Source organism: Pezoporus flaviventris, unplaced genomic scaffold (genome assembly GCF_033815535.1).
Source record: "Pezoporus flaviventris isolate CSIRO_AGI_PZ_B2104156 unplaced genomic scaffold, CSIRO_AGI_Pfla_v1 ptg000097l, whole genome shotgun sequence".
NCBI lineage: Eukaryota > Metazoa > Chordata > Aves > Psittaciformes > Psittacidae > Pezoporus > Pezoporus flaviventris.
Genome location: NW_026892645.1, coordinates 2,742,278 through 2,765,368, shown reverse-complemented (window position 1 = coordinate 2,765,368; position 23,091 = coordinate 2,742,278). Strand labels below are relative to the sequence as shown.

The 23,091-nt window shown below is 43.7% G+C and overlaps 1 protein-coding gene across 11 annotated transcripts in view; it reads right to left on the bottom strand.

The window, feature by feature from the left end:
* Window positions 1–23,091, bottom strand: part of CRB2 (crumbs cell polarity complex component 2) — a 64,512-nt gene that overhangs the window by 14,926 nt on the left and 26,495 nt on the right. For 5 of the 11 annotated variants that reach the window (XM_061477095.1, XM_061477093.1, XM_061477090.1 and 2 more), the window contains 5 exons: window positions 13,247–13,948; window positions 10,785–10,980; window positions 10,131–10,270; window positions 8,970–9,152; window positions 7,924–8,037 (listed from right to left, as the gene is read on the bottom strand). In XM_061477095.1, the coding sequence (XP_061333079.1) occupies window positions 7,924–8,037; window positions 8,970–9,152; window positions 10,131–10,270; window positions 10,785–10,980; window positions 13,247–13,829 (1,216 nt within the window). In that variant the 5' untranslated portion in view covers window positions 13,830–13,948. Of the gene's footprint in view, window positions 1–7,923; window positions 8,038–8,969; window positions 9,153–10,130; window positions 10,271–10,784; window positions 10,981–13,246; window positions 13,949–16,638; window positions 16,689–21,817; window positions 21,934–22,743; window positions 22,988–23,091 lie in introns of those variants that run through there. The other 6 variants (XM_061477089.1, XM_061477088.1, XM_061477092.1 and 3 more) reach the window with 5 other exon arrangements.

The following is a 23,091-nucleotide window of genomic DNA, read 5'->3' as shown; positions in this document are numbered from 1 at the left end:
TAGCGTCGGGTTTGGATAACAAAAGGAGGGATGCTTTCAATCTCTGCATTTCTGAGAAGGCTGAGAGGCAGGGTGGGGAGCCCCATTTTCCACATCACGTTCCTGGCCTGACCACATCTCCCTTTCCTCTGGCCAGTGTGCTCTGCCCATTGTGCCGCAGCAGGAATCCGGCCTAGGCAGCTTCCCAGCTGATACCTGTGGGCTGAGCGCTTCACACCAGGTGGCAAATTAGTCCCTATGGTGAGTGCACAACCCCAGGCTGGTGGCTAATTAAACAGCAAGCTTTCCCATGGGATGCAGCTGGTTTGATTTTCTTAGATTAGTGGTTTGAAATGGGTGAAAAGAATAAGCTGACACTTCACATCTTTGCACGCTGCTGTCTAACCTCACAGCTTACAACAGGGAAGAAATGTTCAGCAGCAGAAGAGAGGAGTGCAGCTCTTCCTAGAGGAACCAAACCCACAAGCATCATCTTTGTCATTGTCATTGTTTCTGCCAGCAAACAGCCATCCTCCACAGCACTAAAGCAGGAGGAGGAATTGCCCTCCTAGAAGCCAGTGCAGAGCCAGATTTGAATTTGGAGCAGTTTTTAAAACAGACTGGTAACAGAGGAAACCGCAAGAGTTCTGAGAATCTGGCTAACAACAATTTTTTCCTGGAAGTCACCCCTTATTGAATAGTTACACGGTGCTACATCACTAACTCCTTACATATCTCTCAGCGACATTACCCTTCACCACCCAGTGCTCTCCCTCTCTCTCCTCCTCCAGCATCGCCAGTGATTTTTGTCACCTGGGTACATTGATAAAATAAGAGGGTGGGGACAACTCCATTTCACAAAACCAAGTAACTCTTAACCTGTTCTTCTCTGTTGCCTCTGAATTTCTTAGCTCAAATGTTTACTATTATTTGAACCATCAACAGTAACAGCAATGTTGCCAACCTGATTCACTGCATCATTAGGAGGCTTCAAAATACTTAATGAGTTTCTTATCTAGTTAAAGACACACAAGCCAGTGGAACTCGTTATCTGAAAATCAGACAAGTGTTATTTAAAAGGCTGCTATCTGGAGACAACTATTTTCAAACATTCCAGTTAATTTAGCAGTGTTTAAGCTAACAGTCCCAAGGTAATAACCCACAGAGGCAGGGGCAGAAACAGACACTCAGAAGTTGCTGAGCTTTTACAGCCTGCAGTAGTTTCAAATACAAATCTAGCCACTAGATTCTGAAGTGTAACCCATGTGGTGAGAAGAGCCTTGTTTCGTAAATCAAGTGTTACTAAAACCCGTAAAGCTCACCATTCCCTGAATGAAGGTAATGATTTACTGACTGCTATTAATAAGGATTCGTTGCATACAGAGTATAAATCGCATACTTCAAAGACACATAATATGTTCAAAGAATAAGCACACAGAAAGAGAAATCTTCTAATTTAGCTGTCATATACCAAAAAACTTATAGGACGAGGTCTATTCATGGGCCCAGTCTTGAAACACGGGAGTTCAGCGGGGCTTCCCGGCCAGCACCGGCTTGCCCTCTCCCATAAGACAACAGAATTCCTAGCAACCTTTCCCTGGTGCATCCTAATTAGGGTCTGTATTATTGTTATCAAAAGAAAAAAGGCGAGGAGGGAGAGAGGGGGGCAGAAAGAGAATAAGCTGCAAGCGGACCCGACACAATTATATTTGCACAATTACTGCCATGGCAACACGCTGCTTTGACCTCTCCCCCACTGTGCACTACTCAAGGGGACAGTGGGGGAGGAGATGGAGAAGTGCACAGGCCACCAAAGGGGTGTCCTCGGAGTTAAAACAAAAACTGCCTCTCAAGAAAGGAGTTTTACATCATGAAAAGAGAAAGGGAAATTGCAGAAACCTCTCTATAAGGCAAACCAAGCATTTCACAGAAGTACCAGGAGACACCTGTGTGGTTACACAGTGCTCCGAGGCCAAAACCAAGGACCCACACGTTGGAACACCCCGGGTTGGATCACTGCACTGAGCAGAGCAGGACTGCAGCAAGGATGCCCACAGAGCATGCTGACAGCTCTGCTTTCATCTTGCACAAGAAGGAAATTCCTTCCCCTAAAGTTTCCAAAACAAAACTTAGGTCACTTCAAAATAAAAAACATTCTCCATTTCCAGTCAATTCCTGTTCCTTCTCATGCCTTCAGCTACCACTAATCGCACAACCAGCTCCCTGCCCGGGGCAGGCACGCAAACATTCAGGACACACTGCAATTACTCTATAGATCTCATTACCTGCTAGCAGAAAAATTCCCTTCAGGATCACACCAATCAGCACAGATTTCATGGCCGACTCCTTGTGGACATTTGTGACAGTTGAGGGGAAAAAAAAAAAATGGGGGTGAAAGGGGGAGGAGGAATGACAAAAAGGCTCCACTGAAACAGCAGAATGTGTGTAAGCGCTCCCTGATGCCAGTCAGACAAAAAGGGATTGGAGATGGAACCAGCCAATATAGAAGAGCCCTGCTCTGCAGTGAGAACTAATCCAGCCCGGCTCTAAACCTCCCCAGCTGGCCCCTGTCAGCGCTGACATGAAGAATGTGTACTCACAGGGCATTCTCACTCAGTGTGCTGCAGTAATACCCAGCACTATCCACAGCATTAGCTCCAACAGTAAAATGTCAAGAGACAATCTCTTGCCCTCACCGCCTCCCAGGTGAATCCGCCAAATTCCAGGAACAAAGCCAAAACATGGATTTTTCTTTTTAGAAGCTAAGCCAACACACTGCATTTCCACCACTGTGTAATATCCAAACCATACAAATAAGGAGAGTTCCAAATGCAGAGTGCAACCTGGGCTCTGCTGTACATTCAACACCAACTTAATCAGGGACCAGCCCTTCACGTAGCATCCTTCCTCCATGTGCTCTTGTTCTGCTCACTGGTGAGCACAAGCATTTCCACTCTGCAATATCCACGAAGAAAAGGCTCAAGTTTTAATAAGTATCACCTATTGTGCTGAAGTCAAACTGAATGGAAGGAAATTCCCTGCCTTATGCCGACTGTACGGGTTCAAACACGGGACTGCAAAATGAAAACTCTCTTTCCTCATTAGCCACCTTATAAAATTAACTGCTGTAATCTCTTTCTTCCTCTGTATTTCTGGGGTTTTGTGGGGATTTTTTAAATGTTCTTTCATATTGTAAAGTTCCTGGAGGCAGAATTGTACTTTCATCTTGTAGGGAACCCAGAGAAGGCTCTTATTTCTGCAAAGAAATGCTATCTGGGAGCTTTTCCCCAAACTTGGAGCCTCTGTTAGTATCAACGTCAGGTCCAGCAAACAAAAACTCCTACATGTCAGAGTCTGGAATCTGCTGTAGCAGTATCACTTTAAGATATTAAAAGAAAGCATTCCAACTGCTCTTGTAGCTATTTTACTTTCTTCTTTCCACTCAATCCAAACATGCCAGTAAATTTATACAGATATTTCAAGTGGGAGGGATATGGTGAGTGTTTGTTTGGAGTCAAAACTTCTCAGATAGTCACATCTGGGTCCTATGCACACACAGACCTATCCAAGCACAGATTTGAAATACTATCTCTATTAGCTAGTGTGACCCTTCTGTTACTGTTCAAGAGAAAACAAATGGGTAGCTTATGCCCATTCAACTGCCAACTGCAACTATAAAGTGTAACTGTGAAGACTGGAGAATGTTAAGTCCCTTTTAAAAGATCCATGTTTTGATTTATATACACACACAGAGGTATATATTGACACATGGAGTCTATCTGTATATTGTTCATTTCAAATACATCACACCCAAATCCATGTAGTCCAAGTCAGCACAGATTCTGATCACCTGCCCCACTGCATCTTCTCAAATTCATTACATGACTATTGCTAATAAGAGACTGGGAACACTGCTTTTCTCAGGATCAGGTTAAGGATATAGGGTTCTCTTAGAGACATGAGGATGGACAAATACAGTCACTGACAATTCTAAATCGTACATATATTTATATACGCAAGATAAAATGCCTAAATAAGACCTCTTCTAAGCCAAATGGTGGATCACTGATCATCTGTTTCAAACTACACATAACTGAGGAGTAACTGCTTAGCTTCTTTAGAACTGGAAGATTCTTAAGGAAATTAAAAGCATCAGATGATTCACCTTCTAGAGGTTTCAGGTCCCCATTCTTACACACCGGCAGTCATGCAATTTACAAGATTCAGCCATGGGGCTTAAATTCAGAGAAGTATTTTGTGCCTAATCATTTGTAAAACTTCTTGGAGGAGGTCAAGATAAAGAACACTATCTCAGAGGGATCTTAGCAGCAAAATGTTACAGAACGGAGAGAGAACTTTGGATCTGACCCCTGGAAGTCATCTCTCCTGGTAGGCACCATTACAAGACTGCCATCTCAGCGTTCGCAGAAGAATTCTTCTCAGACACTGCTCTGTCCAAGTACTTGCCTGGCCTGATTCTAAAGATGACATTAAGCTGGGCTTCACCCATTTCAGTTAGTAAGGAAGTCAAATTTTATTCTTAAGAGTTGCTCCACCATTAATAATCCTCTCAAAAAGACTTTAACCATGGTGAGCTGGCACATCTCAGGCTGTCCAGAGTCAGGAAATCTACAGGGCTAGTTCAAAAGAGATTGTGCAGTCACAAGCATCAGGATCTCAGAAGACACTTTTGATCATAACTCACGTGACACCTAGACACAGCAGGATCTAGACTGGCAGGTACACTCCTGTGGCATTCCAATCAGATAACAGGAAAGTCAAAAGGTCTGATTAACCGTGGAGCTTTGATCCAGAAGGGAGATGCAATGTGGAATGGAAGGGAAGTATATGTGGGTCTCTCAAAGTGTTCCCAAGCTTCCTTCAGCTATATTTACCAAAAGGGATTCTGCTGAAGGGGGTAATAGTCCTCTAATCTCTTTACTATCTTAACCTTTTAGCTGCCCTTTCTGTAAAGACTATATCTCTAAACCAAATCTGACATCAAGAAATAGCTGCACAAAAATTAAATCTATCCAAAGGTGGTTGGAAAGGAGAAGAATCTCCCATTTATTTCATGACCTGTGACCCTGGAATTCCAGCCTATTTGATCTGGGCTAGCACTTTTACAGAGTAACCATTTATAGCTAGCTACACAGAAGGTATCCCACTTCTTTAAGGACAATTGACAAAGACATTATGGCTGAACAAAGTAAAACAGTCAATAAGCACTCCAATTATATTGAGACACATTCACAGTCAAAATCACTCCCAAGTTTACCACCACATCACCTTCTGATTCCTCACCAAGGCAGAGACATTCCTCAGCCATGTGCAAAACAGCTCAGAATTTCACCATGATCACAAGGTGCCACTGCCATGGGATGCCTGCAATTGAAATGATGCTGCTCTTCCCCTCTCACCCAGGCTGACCCGTGCCACAGCACTGTGTTTTAGGACACTGCCTTTCTAGAGACAACTTTAGCAGGAGTGCAAATATGAGTGGGGAGGCACCTGTCTTTTTCAGGTCCTGGCCTAATCTAGTGACTGAAACCATTCCAATGGGTAAAGCATTCATTTTGTTGGTTTTATTTTTCCTAAAGACAGGCTTTTCCTAACATGCTTTTTCTCCTTGACCACAGCTGACCACTTCCAAGACCATGCAAGATTCATTCTCCTCTCACTTCATTTAGTACCCATGCAATCTTTTGATTCCTACTTCTTTCATCCTCTCAGGGTACATCCTCCACTAAAGCACAAACTGTCACACTGAACAGACTCTTCAGGACCTATTATGTCGTTCTCTTGGGAATCAGGCAACACTTTTACACTAACATTCCTTCAGAAAGAGCTGCTTCATCTCCCTGCACTGCTGTAGCTTGAGACAGCACTGAGGCAGTTAATTTGCAAAGCAAGAATTTCTCCTGACTCACACTGTTATCCCAACACTCCCCAAATTCCTCAGCCTGAAGGAAAAAAGTACAGAAAGAACCCCCTGCTGCCCCAAGAAAGCATTCTTCATCAGAGTAGCAAGTTCACTTTAATCAGCGGAGGCAGTTTAAACCCAAGTTCATGGCAGATCTAAGCTGCCACAGAAATGTGTTTTGAACAGAAACATTATGGGAAGCTTCACAAAGTTGTTCTGTGATCCTAATATGAAGTAATAAGCTGTTTACCCAGCATGACTGTACTGGGATTAATTGACAAAGGAGGGGAGATTAATTGCTATTATTTCCCTGTCAGCTTCACTCTTCCACACACACTCACTGATCTCACAGACTGCTCCCAGCCTTTCACTCTGTTAATGTGGCAGAACTACCTCAGCTGAGACAAAGTCCTTTACCAAGAGCAATATCCAGAAGAGCAACCTGCTTCTAATCCCCTTCAAGTACTAATGAACCCAAATTTGATGCAACAGAGTGAACTCTAGCACTCCTTTGCCATCATCCTGCGTTTCTATCAGCTTTTCTGCCCATGAGCATGCTAAGAATTGGAAAGGATTAAAACAGCTCTGCAGCTGCAGCAAAGCACAGTGAAATTCTGAACTCTGTGAGGGTGCTGGGGCACTGAAGGAGAAAAAGGGAACAGGGCACAAATTCTGACAACTAGAATAAACTTTAAACCACCCCTTTGGGCAAGATCTCAGTTCATGAGTACAGCTTTGTAACTACCCAAGAAAGTAGCAGTAAAGAGCTTAGATAAAAGCCTATTTTAAAAAGCCTCGCCTACAAAAGCATTTTTTTCTTGGCCCAGCCTAAACTAGGAATCCAAAGCAAATGAGATGGGTCAGAAAACCCCACCAAGAATTCAGCCCAGTTACAGAAGCTATTAACTGGGAGCTGATTTGAGATTCTGGGAGTGAAAAGCCTGTGTAATGGGTCTTCCCAGGAAAGTGCTGGACAGAGTTACACCAACAACAGAGTTCAACCACTATGACCACAGAAGGAAACCACAAAACTTTCCCATGCAATAAAGGTCTAAGCCTCTGGAATGCTGCTACCTGCTGTGGAAAGAAAGTTAAAGGGACATGGTTTTCTTCGGGCTTCAAGTTTTAATTTTTCCCACGAGATGGCAGCCTAGTAACACTGTGGAAAGGTGGCTTCCACCTCCAAAGTACATGAATACAAGTTTGTGCTGGGAATCACCCTTCTTCTAAGCCACTTTTGGTGTTAAATTGCTCAAAACAGAGAGGACAAATGGAATTTAAAGACACAGAAGACTAAGAATGAATATTTTAAACTAAGATGAGGTTTAGCATCAGCAGTGTACCTTCCAACAGAGCTGATGTGAAATATTCACTATCCCCTAGCTTCTCAGCAAGAAAAATGAGACCCATGAGGGTCAGGCAGGGCATCTGTGTAAAAAGCCAGACTCCCCATTCCCTTGTAAACACAGAAGGTTTCATCTGATCACAAAACAAAGACCTTTTGACCTCCTAACATAGCACATTACTGCCTTCGGTCAAAAATTGCTGGCTCTTATCATCCAGGGGTGTCAGGGAATGGAGATGTGTTACAGATGGCTTATGTGCCAGTGATCCAACCTGCTAGAATCAGTAGCTTGTGACAACTAGAAGGCTAAGCACCCCTCTTTTATCTGAAGGGTTTTGTTCACCCTCATAGTATGCATATAAACCCCCCCAACAGTTCTTCCAGTGAACTTCCACTCCAGGAAACACATCCCCTAGATACTCTGATCTTAGACTCTTCTACAAAATCTAGCTCACAGCCTATCAACTTTCTTAACCAAAATCAAAGAGCTTTCTCATGACATTCAAGCACTCTACTGCAGACATCACACACTCCCCACAGTTCATCTCAGCCCTGCCCAGCAGCCTGAGCTACCCAGGGCTGGAATCCAGTCCTGCAGCCAGGCAGTAATGCAGCAGAGCTCAGCATTAGTTAACCAGAAGGACCCGATTTCAGCCACCCCCTTCATCAGCATTACCTGAATAACCTGGTAGGCAATTACAAAGGAAGCCATTAGTAAGATCCACACAGAGCCCTCCATTCTGGCACGGCTGGGACTCACACTCATCAATGTTGGTAAAGCAGGTCTCCCCTTTAAGTGAAAACACAAAGAAGCATCTTGAGTACACAGGTGCATCAGTGAAGGAAAGAATCTGAATGACAAATGCACTCAGATTTTTTACACTTATTTTCTGTTCCCTAAAAATGCAAAATAATTTCTTGCACTATAGCATGTCTCTCCAGCCACTCTAGCATGTAGATACTACCACCAAAACCATTAGGGAAAATGGAGTATGATTTTCCAGTGTCACAAAAGAGAGCAGTGGCAGAATCAGAACTTCTGAACCATCCCCATCCATGCAACAGTGGGCCCAACTCTCTTTTTTCTCTCAAAACAGAATAAAGTAGTATTGTTTAGCCCCTCCTACCAGGGAATTTCCCCAGCTGTTAAATCAGCCTTTTATACAATCTGCAAACCAGGAAAAGGGTGAAATTTTACTTGAACATCCACAGAACCCTTAGTTCCAAGAGCAAGGTATCAAGAACCCCTCTTCTCCTACCCACCCTCATTATATAGTTTGCTGTCATGAGAGTAGTCTCATCAAGGGAACACCTAGAACAGTTATCTGTGACTCCAGGGAATTAGTTTCCTCTGATGAGGCTTTCACAGATATTCTGTAAGGATGAATTCTGCCACATGCATGAGAGACTGACAAAGAGAAACCACCCTGGCATCTGCATAGCCAGGGGGCATTCCTGAAAGCACTTGGGAAGTGCATAGGCTGCTGCCTCAGCCTCGAGACAAGCTTGCTGGACAGAGAATGACATTCAGACAGCTGTCCGCAATATATTCCTACAATACGTGAGCAGAAGTACATTCCTGATGCATCAGGCTGCCACTCCTGTGAAGTGCCAGTCACCAAGTGATTTTTGTTGCACAAATAACATTGCTCCATTCCTATCTACTCAAACAATTAGCATCTGCCAGGTGCAGACAGCTCGAAAATTCACTGCATAGCTCACCTGCAAAGCCTGGCTGGCACCAACAGAGGAAACCAGCTGCTTGGCTATAGCTGAAATTACTGGGGAACTCAGGTTGCGTCCCATAATAGGCTTGGTTGGATCTCTCGAAGCATATGCCTCCGTTGTGACAGGGAGATGTTGCACACTCATCCACATCCTCTTCACAGTGCTGCCCTGTGTAACCTGCCAGGAGACATCAGTATCAGCATCATCCACAGCTTCACTGGAACCAGTCTGCCAAATATTGATGCTGCCTTGAAGGTGAGAATAAGACTCAGAAGACACTGCAGCTCATCTCGTGAGACCTCACTTGGAGTATTGTGTGCAGTTCTGGCGTCCTCAACATAAAAAGGACATGGAACTGTTGGAACAAGTCCAGAGGAGGCCACGAGGATGATCAGGGGACTGGAGCACCTCCCATATGAAGACAGGCTGAGAAAGTTGGGGCTGTTCAGTCTGGAGAAGAGAAGGCTGAGCGGAGACCTCACAGCAGCCTTCCAGTATCTGAAGGGGGCCTATAGGGATGCTGGGGAGGGACTCTTCATTAGGGACTGTAGTGATAGGACAAGGGGTAACGGGTTAAAACTGAAACAGGGGAAGTTTAGATTGGATATAAGGAAGAAGTTCTTTACTGTAAGGGTGGTGAGGCATTGGAATGGGTTGCCCAGGGAAGTTGTGAATGCTCCATCCCTGGCGATGTTCAAGGCCAGCCTGGACAAAGCCTTGGGTGAGATGGTTTAGTGTGAGGTGTTAGGGGAGCTGGAACTGGATGATCTTAAGGTCCTTTCCAACCCTAACTATTCTATGATTCTATCTAGTAGGGAGTTCCAGGGCCCTCCACTTTCTCCACTCTGTCAAAAGCAGGAGCCAAATGGTCACCTTGCAGGAAAGCATTAACCCATGACAGAAAAACACATAATGGAAAATGGCAGAAAAAAAAAGAAAATTTTACAGCTGGGACTTGGGTGTATTTCCCAGCCATGAGGTCAGTCGGATTTTGGGGGGGCCTGTAAAGGGCAGCAGTGGCAGCCTGCTTCAGACAATGAAAAAATCACACAGTATGATCACTAATTCTTTACTTCTTCAACACAGCAGCTTAGCATGTGCTCTCCATTGCAGTGTGCCTACACACTAGCATAGCAACACAGATTTCTAACCTACCGGGCCAGCAGACACAGCTGTAGTTTTTGATTCCTTCCACACATGTTGCACTGTTCAGACAGGGTTCAGAGGCACACTCCAGGATATCCACCTCACAGTGGTCCCCCTGGAAGCCTGTGTCACTGCAGTCACAACGATAGCTGTAGAGCAGCAAAACAGAGCAATGCATAAGCTCTTCATTCAACTGCAAAGCCCAGTATGAGGAAAGAGCAAACAGAGCTGTCAGTCCTTACACCATCTGTGGGGCAGAGGAAAAGACAAAAGAATCCTATCTGCACAAAGGCCATGCTAATACCAGAGCAGACAACCCTCAGCAGCCTCTGAGTTCACACCTTACCTGTGAAGAGATAAATTCAGACACAGGTATGCTCTCAGCAGTTGCTTTTGCCATTCATGTTCTGCAAATCACTTCCCCTTTTATCTGATCTTTCAGCCAAAAGCAGTAACAGGAATACTTTCCTGTCTTCCTTTAAGCACCTTAGGAGTCCTGCTGCTGGGAGGGGCCTTTTACTTACTGCCATAAACCACTGGGCCCCCTGGGATGTACCAAACACTAACTCCAACTCCACCCACAGATTTCTATTCGCAGTTTACACTAAGTGACTTTTTGTTCAGTCCTGGTATCTAACTGTCAAAGAACTCTTGATTTCTCACCTGTTAACAAGGTCATGACATGTCCCATTGTGCAGGCATGGCTGGCTCACACATTCATTGATGTCCACCTCACACTGCATTCCTTGATAACCTGGGGCACAGGTACAGGTGTAGAACCCAACGTGATCATTGCACACGCCCCCATTCTGGCAAGGGTCTGAATCACATTCATCGATTTCAGCATCACAGTTCACACCTTTGTTACAAAACAGAGAAATATTCCTGTTATAAATCCAAAACATGTATCTGTGCTGCCTGGACTTGTGAGCTGGAATCACAAAACCCATGCTACCAACCACACTGGCTACATAGTGATCTCTTCTAATTCTGCTGTAAGAATATTGAGAGCTCATGACCAGTGATTCTACAAATTAAAGACCTTTAATTTTTATTTGAAAACACAGTTATTTTCTCTAGAGTTTTGGATTTTAGTCCTCTCTCAAAAATACACACAGCTTCCAGTATTTGTGAAGCTCTAGTCTCTTGCACTCAAGTTTGCTGAAGCAGCCACTCAGCACTTCACAAATAGCACCCTATTTCTAAGTAAGCCATAAAATCTTGATCTTACATGCAGCTCATGACAGCTGTTTTAGTTTGGGATCCTTTGAAGGAAGGGAGAACAGGGATGGGAAGGGAAGAATCACACTGCCAGTCAGTGTTATTTAGACTTTTATATATGATATAGCTCTTACAGTTTTAGTTACATGTGGTACTCTTCACTTGTTTTGCATTGCTATTAATCTGTTCTACACCAGAGGCAGCTGCATTTTGGGTATGGGAAGAGTGATCTCTACATGCTTCTCCAAAATACTGTTTCATTTGTTTAGTTGGTATTTACAACTTGCTTTGAGATACTAGGAAAAAAAAAGCATTAAAGCAGTGCAGAACACTAACTACAGTGATACTAGATATTAGTATGGAATTTTATTATGAAGTGGTATTAAAAATACAGTGTTAGTTCCAATTCCACTACTCAAGAACAACAGCAAGTCACTCATTTTTGTCCAAAGTCTCAACTTTCCCTGGAAGAATAAGACCTCCTGTACGACTTCTATGCAACTATCTTCTCATACTATATTCCACCTCTGAGTTGTCCAGTGCCTGGCATCACCTCCATACCTCAGTCATTACAATGGCACCTGCCAATCCATCTAATCTCCCCTTTTTGGCAAAGGCTAACCACATAGTGGACATGGCCATCCTAATCCTGGTGGAATGTGGGCCCCCTAATCTGCTGGTTCAAACCCGTCAATACCAATGCAAAACTTCCTTCACCCAAATTCCAGCTGCAAGCACCAGGAAACAACCTGCTGGCCAAGGGTGCCAGAATGGATGAAGCACCAAAAGGAAAAGCCTCATATCAGAACAACTTGGAACACAACAAACTCCTCCAGCTGCCTGGGTCATTTTAGCACTTCCCTGGCAGGGGAACCCCGCAATCCTGAATTGAGGATTCAGCCTAAAGATAAAATAGAAACAGATTTACAAAGACACAATTATACTTGATACTTGAAATCAGTAGTAATCATAAGGCCTACACCGAAATTCTGCTTTTTTCCTCCTTCATCTCTGTTAATTCTTATCAGAAAGTGAGTCAGCATCAGGGGCTGCATTCCTGATGTTGTAACTTCTCATTCCACTGGTAATCAGCAGCATTCCTTCAAAGCAACCTAACTCTTGAAACACTTAAGCCTGTGACACCGAGGAAGGCTGGGAAAGTTCATGTGCTAGGTGGTACCAGGCAGACGTGGGCGCAGCACAATTGCATTCCACTCCGATAAACAGCACTGGAGAAAGGAGAACCCCTCACTGCCTCCCTCACAGATTAACTCACAGGTGTAAATTACTCCGAGTCACCATTAGCACAGATGCCCAAAAAAGAGATTCTTGTGTCACATACCAAAAACCATTCGCTGATTGTGTAAGAATTGCAAAAGAAATATCCGACTAAAAGCCGCTTTATCCCAAGAAGACTACTTCCCTTTGAGAAGTCCTGCAAGACAGGACAAAGAACCACAGGCAAGACAGGCAGAGACACCTTATACCTGGAAACATTAAGTATATATTTCCTGATAATAGATCTATTTCCTTGTCTATCTCGCTTAATTTTACACTGAGAGGTAATCGTAGCTACTTTCCTCTAGTACTCAAGTCTCACATAATCCACCCACTTCCACTCTTTGATCCACATCTCTCAACATCCATGCCATCCATGGAAATCAAAGACTGAACTGTTGCCCAGAAGTCACAGCAACAAGCCCTGCACCCTTGTTCACACACAATACTACCAAACACCCCAGAAATGAGTCGTGCAAGAGATGTAGTCTCATAGCTGTAAAACAACAGCTTCTCAGGACAGCTACTAACTCTACAAGACACAGCAGCAGCAGGCAAATTGTGGAACTACATGAACAGTGAGATGTAACCCAACCACCCGGCTAGTACATGAGCATGAAAGGTACCTGTGTAGCCGGGGATGCACTTGCACACATAGTGATCCATCTCATTGAGGCAGGTGCCATTGTTTCTACAGGGCCGGGAAGCACACTCGTTGATGTCTATTTCACAGTTGTATCCTTGGAACCCAGGCACACAGAAACAGCTATACTCATTGACCCTGTCTCTGCAGATGGCTCCGTTCTGGCAGGGGTTGGAGGTGCACTCATCAATGTTGTCTCTGCAGTTGGCCCCGGTGAAGCCAGGCTGGCAGATGCAGGTATAGTCCCCAGGACCCTCCACACATGTCCCGTTATTTAGGCAGGGGTGGCTAGAGCACACAGAGCTTTCTGTTTGGCAGCCTTCTCCATTCAGTCCTGTTTGGCATTTACAGGTGTAGCCATTTACGCTATCTACACATTCAAAACGAGGGTCTGTACAAGGGTTGCTCTCACACTCATTAATATTAACGTTACAATCAATACCTGTGAAGCCAGGCATACAGATGCAGTCATATTCCAGGAGTCCCGGAGTGCTGTTGCACATCCAGTGGGCAGTACACTCATGTTTAGAGCATGCATCATAGAGGTGTTCACAGTTTATGCCCATGTAGGCTACAGGCTCCACGGGGCATGTGCACTTGTATCCCACTTCCAAATCCTGACAGCTCCCACCATTTTCACAGGGGGATGAGGAACAGCTGCTGCCATTTTCAGAGGATGAAATTCCTGTTGAGAAAAGATACTTTTTGTTAGCCAGCATTTGTAGCCCTAAAGAAGAAAGTTCTGCTTATCACTACATACAAGTCAGAGACTGCCCACCCAAATTCCATGTTGCAAAGGGCTGCTCTAGGCATTAGCTGAAAAGGTTACTGGAGAATTAAATATTTACTATAAAGAAGACAACACAACATGCCTTCGTATGATGGCCATCAGGAATCTCTTGCTAAGCCAGATGACCAGATGCCTGTTTTTTAGGAGGCACTCACAAACCAACTATTTTATTTGTGCTTATTCATCCATGAGGCACTTTGACAGCAGTGAAACTTATCACATTAAATCCATTCATGAGATAAACTGCATGTAAGCTTCAATAACCCCTTTCGCTGGTAGGGCATAGGACTTGTGCTTGGAAATCCAGCAAGGCAGACAGTATTTCTTACTGTCTCACCTGCTCCTTCTGGAGATAACTTCTTTTTTTCCTCAGCTAATCCTCTAGTGATTTGAAAATGCTGCCACAAACAATTCAACCCAAACTGACACATTTCACAGTCTCTGATTACATCGAGCAGCTCAAAGTTTGACAAGCACTGCCCAGGCAGCCTCTCCTCACAGGTTAGACAAGTACATTTACACAGCAGGGAATTTTTAGGTGTTACGAGAATAGCAAAGAAGAACAGAAACTGATGAGATTCACTCTGCCTATGGCATTTTAGGTTCAAACTCTTAGTATCTGCAGAGGCAAAACACAGTGTAATACTCAGATAACAGCAACTAATGCTGAGATTCCCCTAAATCCTATCCACTCCAGGATACATCAGGGAGAAGCTCTGGGGTAGAGATACGCCAGACTGATTCCTGCGTTAAGTGTTAGGAAACATCCAAACTTGGAAGTAACTCTGCAAACTATACAGTAGATGTTTTAAAAACATCTATGAAAAATGACCACAAAGCAGAGATAAAGCTCATGAAATAGCAGCTAATGGTATCTGAGAAACAGCTCCTGCTTCTGGTGAGACAATGCTGACTTTGCTTAGCAGTGGAAGTCAAGCTATCTCTAGCATTTTACCTTGGGTTTAGATGCCACTGTTAAGCAGCTCTTTGCCCTTTTTGCTGCCTTCTATAACTGTGGGCCCTTGCTCCACCACTGCTAGTTGAGAAATGTTTTAACATGCCATGCTAAGGATCTGCCAGGATCACACACCACAGCATCACTTCTCGGCTGACCTTACACATCCTCTCATTCATTACATCGTTATCCCAGCCTATTTTTCATCATGTTTGCCTTGCTCTGGTGCAACTTCTACACATCCAGTAGTTAATACGTGTCAGTGGTTTTCTACAACTCAGAGCCCCATCAGCTCCTCAGCCTCTTTGTACCTGAAGGTGGAGGCATCCAACTTCAGAATCTGAAAGAGGTTTATAGGAGACTTTGGTTTACAAAAGCCTGCCCCTGCCCTGACCTCCCTCAAATTCCTCCACCAAAAGACTACAGAGTTTCTAAGTCTTCTTTTAAGAGGACTGCTGATGGGGGGGGGAGGGTGCTCAGGGATTTAGACAGCCCTTTCTCTTCCCAGCATCATCTCTAGGCCCACCCCTCCCTTCCTCTCTCATGTGATGCTGGGGAGAGCTGCTGAGCATTGCACTGTCCAGCAATCTCATTATTCTGCCATCGACCCTTTTATTCTCAGATTCCCAGTCAGGCAGAAAACAAGGATGACGGAATCTGCCTGGAATCTCTGCAGCAATTAGAGTGGGAGCCCAGGAAACTATTCCACAGAAGAGCTTTACTGGGCAGGAGATAGGAGCCTTTGTACACTTAATGAGTAACCAGCCCCAGGCTGCACTTTCCTCAGGTCAGGAGCACAGCTCAAGATAAAAAACCAGAGACCAAGTCCACTGCATGTTTGGAAGGACTTTGGTTTGCAGAGAAATCTGCAAAGAAACTCACCTTTCAAAAAAATCACCAAGCACTGCTGGTGTAGACAGGCTGGAGTAACTTCAAAGGCTACACGAATGTTTTTCTGCTTCCACCCTATGCAGACAGTCTAAATGCTTCTTGCAGATAAACATCAAATCCCTTTGCTATTTCTTGTCTTTTCCAAGGTTCTTTCACACGAGCCATACCTTTTTGTACCTCTGCTATTTTGGTTCGTCATACTGCAGTGCTCAATAATCTGTATTGGTCATTAACGTCTGTCCATTGCAATAAGATTTGGTGACAAACACATGGCTCAAAAGTCACACAAACTTGCAGACGCAACATGGGCGAACTACAGATACCAAGACAAGCAAACACAAAGCTTCCCTAGAAAGTCCCAGACCTTCTTGGCTTACCAAAGAACAGCAGAATAGTAACAGGGAGAACTCCAGTCCCCTCTAAACTCACTATGACCATGAACAATACCAGTGGTTAACTAGTTATATGTACTTGTAATATGTGGTGAATAACTGGTTACATACAGGACTGAGAAAGGCTCAATTCCTGCATTGTTACTCTATTAGTTTTAGCCACTTTCTACAACCAAATGTTACCTTAGTTACATCTTAAAGTGGTAAATTCAGCAGGACCTCATTTTGGAGGAAAATATTCCTTTTTTGACTAAATATCCTGAAGTAACACTGCTCATAAGGCACACATGGAGCAGGCTGAGAAGACTGCAGCACAAATCACAAGAAATAAAGTAATATCTAAATACCTTCAAATTATTCTGTGAACTGCAGCTTGCAGAAAAACACCCACATTTGCCCTCTTCAGTAGAGGCTACAGAAGCAATAACACTAACTGTAAGATTATACCATACAGTCCCCTTTATACAGCACACCTATGCTCAAACTGGAGTATTTCCCAAGGGTAAAACTGTGTAAATATAGCATAACTCTAATATTCATTCAGTGGCAGTGTTAAACTTCTGGCTAAATAATTCCACAGATGAGACACAAATTCAAACCAGAATTTGTTACAAAATGATGTCAGAAAGGGGGAATTTCAGGATTGAGACTGAGTATGTCCCACTTGTGATGCTGCCAGGAAGTTGAATGCAGAGTCTGAAGAACGTAGTGGACTAAAAGGGTATCAAAGACTTAGATCACCACCTAGCTCGAGAAAGAACGCATACGGTGTTTCTAGCTCTGGTTTTGTTATTTTCATCCATCAGCCCCAGGGTATGTAATAATTCCTCTCAATTTTGGGATAGATTACTGATTATTATTGTCAATAGCACATGAATACACCAAATGCTAATAAGCACAGTGAATAAGTTTTTCCTCCTGCACAATACACCAATCATGAAAATGGGTAATTCAGACAATGCTGTTCCATTAAAAAGGTGAAAATCAGGTCAAAGAAATCACTGAATGACAAAAGAGTTTACAGCTTTCCACAGAAGTAGTTGTTGCAGGACTAACAATGATATCTAGGATTTTTCCTTTACCGGTCACAAGAAGAATATGAATCAGTGATGTTTGTAAGTGGAAAAATAACCATAAAATATGTTACAGTCATACCATCCTGCAACGCTACCCTAAAATGAAACTGGAGAAGACTCCAGTTTCTTTGAAGAACATGTTCCAGGCATTTAGGGGTGGATTAGGAGGGACTTCAAAGGCTCACAGAGTTGCATATAAAGCATTCAGTGCACTCTGTCAGGGCAGGTCTGGTTTTACACTTTAAAGGTAGCTGACAGAGATTTTGCCTCAAAGCTGAGGCCTGTGACCTTTTGCATCACTTTAAGGCAAACAAGCTGCATTACCAGGCTTTGCCTTCATGATTTGCTTTAAGAATTTTACACCTTTAGTAAATGATCTTTCAAAGGGCAGTTGTAACAGCAAGTTTTCTAGCCATTAATGAGAAAACAGGAATTAATGAGAGGCTGGGCAACGCGAGATCCCCCTGGTAACAGTTCACTGTCTCTGTCCCAGGGTTCTGAGGGATCTCTTATTTCAGTATCCTGAGGGATCTCTTATTTCAGTATCCTGGGACAAGATGCTGCTGCACTGGACTGACAGAGAGTTGTGGGAATTGACAAAGGCAGCGTGGGAGGAGGAGGGTCTCAAAGAGCTGAAGCAAGGTTTCCGTCTTTTAAAAACCAACCCAACCCCCCCAACTTTGTCTGCTCTCCATTATCTCCTACTTGTGAAATCTCAGTGGGAATTTCCCCCACAACAGGAGTTGCATTGAAGTAACTTTGTTCACAGCCTCCCCTCTCCATCCTGACATTATGCTGGCCAAAGGTTTTATTAGAGGCCAATGATGAGTTACTAAGACAATACACAAGACAAGGAGCTTCAGTCATTTATTACTTCACCACTTGTGAGATGCTGCTTTAGTGTTATCCACTGGCTTCTGGGTTTTTTTGGTTTGCTTTTCACAAGTTTGTTTTTTCAAAGTCCTGGGAAACCAGGATGGAGGGTGGATGCCCTCAGGCTGGGATACACCTGACCTCGTGGGAGATGCCCAGTGCCTCACTGATAACTACCATAAAGGTGCTCTTAATGGTCACTTTAAATTCCAACAAGGAAGTGGCTGCATTGGGGTTATCATCCCAGAGAACACCTTGTTTCCTTCATAGTGAAGAAAAATTTTGACAATTGATTGATGGAGTTTTTTTATTATATTTGTTATCCAAATGGAGTAATATAATACCTCAACTGTGACTGCTAAAACCCCAGCCTGATGCAATTCCTACCAGCCAGCCTGTGCTCCTGCTGATCCCCACAGCAGAGCTCCCACTAGAGAAAGACACTGAGGGTAGAAAGGGAACCCCTCCACCTCAACTATCAGTTTCACAGCTACTAAACCCGAATAAAGGAATAGAAAGAGTTATGTCTCCATGACAACAGGAAGGCATGTGCTTATATTAGTAAATCCCTGCTGACCTCTGCTGATCCTTCCCTACTCTGGTCAGTGTAAAGGATTAGCAAAAGGGTACACACCATGGCCTGTTCCCAGGAACCACACATCAGGAAGGAAAACCGGACAGGCCTAAAAGGGGCTTTCATGTTACTACCCCTCTCTTCTCCATCCTTGCTAACTTCGGAAAGTAATGGCTGAATAAAACTGAATCCTTTAGGAAGTACCTTCAGTGTCCTTGTTCAGGGAGCATACAAGGCCTTTTTAGGTGGCTTTACACATCCTAAGAATTTACAAGCCCAATTTCCTTATTGACATGGAGAGATTAAATCCTTTCTTCCCAGACCCAAGGAAAACACCTACTCCAGTAATACCAGCAGCAGAAAACAGGAAATTCTGAGGCTACTGACAAGCTCATGACATATTAATAATTGGCACTGGTTTTTCACCTAGCCTAAAATATTCCATAACATGTATTCCTTGTCCTCTTACATGGTAATGGGCATCTTTTGATAGTTCTTTTAACAGTGGGCTTCTCTATTCAACATGAGAAAATGGGATGTGGGCATGAGAAGCTTTCCAAAATACCAGTGTTAGATCACAACTACTAAGCCCTGGAGCTGCAGCAGCTTAACCACCTCTGCCAGCCAAGCTCTGTTGAAGTAACTTGCTCCCACCTACCAGCTGCTCCCTCTCCCCACAGCCACTTCCCATCAGCTTTGTTTGAATTTCCCTGTCTCATGCTCAGGTAATGTCACCATTAGGATCAGGTATATTCAATTCCCTTCAAGATTCTGGGGCCCAGAGTCAAGTTCTTAATCACACAAACCCTGTATCTTGCCCACTACCGGTCTGGATACTAATTTAAAACTCTAGTGACATCCTTGCACACAGCTCAGACTGCAGCTTTTCCCATCTAGTGTTTTAGACGGATAGAGTGTTCATCATTTCCCAGCTTACTTCTGACATTGTTTTTCTTCATTACTGGAGAGCAACAAGCCCCATACCACAACATTTGCATGTTCCAGTTTTGGTGTGACGGAAGATTTTCATGCCAGAGATATGTACTGTCTACTGTGTAAATTATTTATAAAGACTTTATAAAGGCCTAGACCACTAGACTTTCATTAACATGGGCACAAGCAGATGTAGCTCCATTTCCCCTTGTGAAATATGCAGAGTATTTGTCCCCCCCTCAAAGAGGCAGAATGTGATTCCTGGCTCCCTCCCACCCAGCTTGCCCAGTGAATTGCCGGATGGTGCCAAACGGTGGGCAGCGATCCACAGCATTGAGCAGTGCCAATATGATGGCCAGAGGTATTACCAGCATTAATCAGAAATACCACTTCAGGGAATTAAACTTACTCAACACAGAACAAGTAGCCAGACAGCTTGTTTCCATTAACTGTTCAATATTTTAATTCAGATTTAAAGATGTAACTCCCATTATATTGCTTATAGAACTAGGAGAAGGACAGGAGCTATAAATCCACATTTTATGACAGCACTGCATATATTGCCACAGTGACCCTTTGATCTTCTGTGCTTATAACACCCAGTATTTTCCCTTTAATAAACACTTCTCCAAGCTGACCTTCATGGTTTACACGTTCTCTGATCTCTCAGCCATTTCCACAGATCAAACACTGAGACAGGGGGTTTCCTGTGTATTCAGTTAACCAGATTGAGTCATAAGCTTTAATTTCCAATTCTTATTTAAATACACTGAGCACCAAACAAAACAGCTGAAAAGATTGTATGTCTTTGCTTCCACCTTTTGAAGCAAGGGAGATTTAAACTTTCCCTATGTCCGAGCTAATCTCAAGAGCTGAATTAGAGCAGATAGTGAACTGCCAGAAAACAGGTCTGTTTGCACATATCCTCTTCTTAATAGGTGTCCAAAGCATTCTCCAGGCCAAAGGTATGTGAATTACTCTGCTCCTTGTCAGCTGGAGTTGTGGGAACAGAAATGAGTAGACACTCATTCTGGCCTCCAGAATCTCCTTTAGAGCACAAGTTGGGCAGAACAGCTCTCAGCCTATTCCAGACAGTAAAACTGGAGTCACATGCAGAGTCTGCACCACTGTCCCTCTGGAGTTTATGTCAAACAAGTGGAGGCAGTGAGGAGCTGGCTGTAGGGGGGTCTCAGGCTTACAGCTTGCAACAGCCCATCTGGAGAATCGGGAGAGGTAACTTGACCACTCTGTGCCTCACTGACACTTAGACTCAATTAGACATTAAAAAAAAGTAGTATATACCGCACAAGGGCAAGAAAAGCCATTTTTTATGGCCTTAAAAGTCTGCAAATGCTCCATAAATATTACCATTCTCTACAGTTAAAATCTGGCAAAATTCCCCTTGCAAAATAGGAGCAGGTAGAAAGCCTATGGAGATTACCCCTTCCCTTGAGCTTTGCTGGGCTCTATCGAGATGTGTCATCCACCCGCACTCCAAAAGGAAACAATGCTCTCACTACTCCAGTAAAAAGCTACCAGTGCAATGGTCAAACAGCACAAACCCTCAGAAACATGCCAGCTCCCTGGCAGCCACCTCCTGAACAATACTGTGTATGCAATGGGCCTTCCTTCAGCACAACACAAAGCCACCATAATTGCTTCACACTCCAAACCAGTAGCTATGGTTACTAGATACAAAAGACAGTCCTGCTGCTTCCCCATAGCCAGAGGAATTCCAGGCACTTGGAGTGAATGCACCAGACAAAGGAACTGGTACAAAGAGATGGGGGGGGGGGGAGCAGACAAAAATCTAACCGTATTTTGACTTTCATATTCATAGTCCGAGGTGATCAGAGCAAAGGAGATTTAGGGAAGCTTCTGAAGGGGGAAAGAAAAAAAGAAATATAAACCGTTGGGGAGCCAAAGGAAAAGCTGAAAACTTTCTCCAACTACTCAGGAAGTACATAAACATCAGCTACTGATGCAAGAGAATGCCAGCTGCAGTGTTCAGCAGGTACTGGCAGAGAAAAGGACTTTTGCTGTATTTCCCCCATGTTCTCTGTATTTTACCTCCACTCCTTCATGTCAGTGATCACTCCTGTCCCAGCTCAGCGGGAACCAAGCAGGAGTATTACACACAGATACTGGCCTGGCAGTGCCAAGAAGAGGATAAGGAGGCTAGTTCAATCACAATCACACTTTCCAGTAAAAGGCTGGACATGTTCTGACATGACCATATAATCCCTAGACGACTAAAACAGATGTCTAGGCCCCATCTTCAGGCACCATCACAGAAGAAACAGAGAACTCTATTTTTCAGAGCATAAGAAATTGTATACAAGGGTGATTTTTGGAGCCTAAAGACATGTTCATGTGAACTTGGAGAATCCCAGTATACTCAAGTATATTACTTGGCTATAAAATAAGTTCCAATGTGCAAAACACCAAAATCAACCCTCCATCAGTGCACTTCAGGATGGATCTGCTTGCTTCAAAATTTGTAAATGAGAATACTCATGTACTCTCTTCTTCCTCCACATTTTGTACCAGAGGTATTTGGCACTTCAGCATATTAATATAGTGCCCTAGGTACACTCCTCTTTTGCTTAGATGTATTTCTATAGCACATAGAATGGAAATAAAGCTCTGTGTTTCTTCTTTATGGGCACAACCATAAAATTCAGAACTTTTACATGGAGAAAGAGGTTACTATAACAGCTGAATACTTCACCACATGAAAGTGCACACACTTTCAGCTCTTGTGAATAAACGCATATATACATGTGCACAAGGAGAAAGATGAAAGAAAATAAGAAGTAAATAGAAGGAAAAACATATCTGGAATGAAATGCCTGTTTATCTGCCGGACAAGAAGTTTTCAGGCACCAAAGCTCACTGTGAGAGTGACATTCTGTTCAGCTGCAGGTCACAGATTTGATCCAAAGTTACTGCATAGTGGCTGGGTAAGAATCAGGCACAGAAGACAAAAAACTTACCCCAAAATACGAGGAAAAGTGGCAGCAGGAGAGCAGCATTGTACGCTCTGGAGGTAGTTTTCCTTAATTCCATGACAAGTCTAAGAGTGGCTGTTCTACAAACCTCTGGGGAGAAACAGTAGTTGGAAACTAGCAAATACCAGCTCTGTCCACATCACGGACTCTGGAGAATTCTCCCCACTACAGGCACTGGCTCTATGCTCTGCCGAACTGGGGACTAGCACTAACACAGTGGACAGAGTCCCCGTCCACTCTCAATGCTTCACTCGTGTTCCTGGAACAAGGAGAAAATGCTGCCTGGATCGCACGGATTGAACTGCACAGGGCAAGGAGAGCAGGATTTACAGG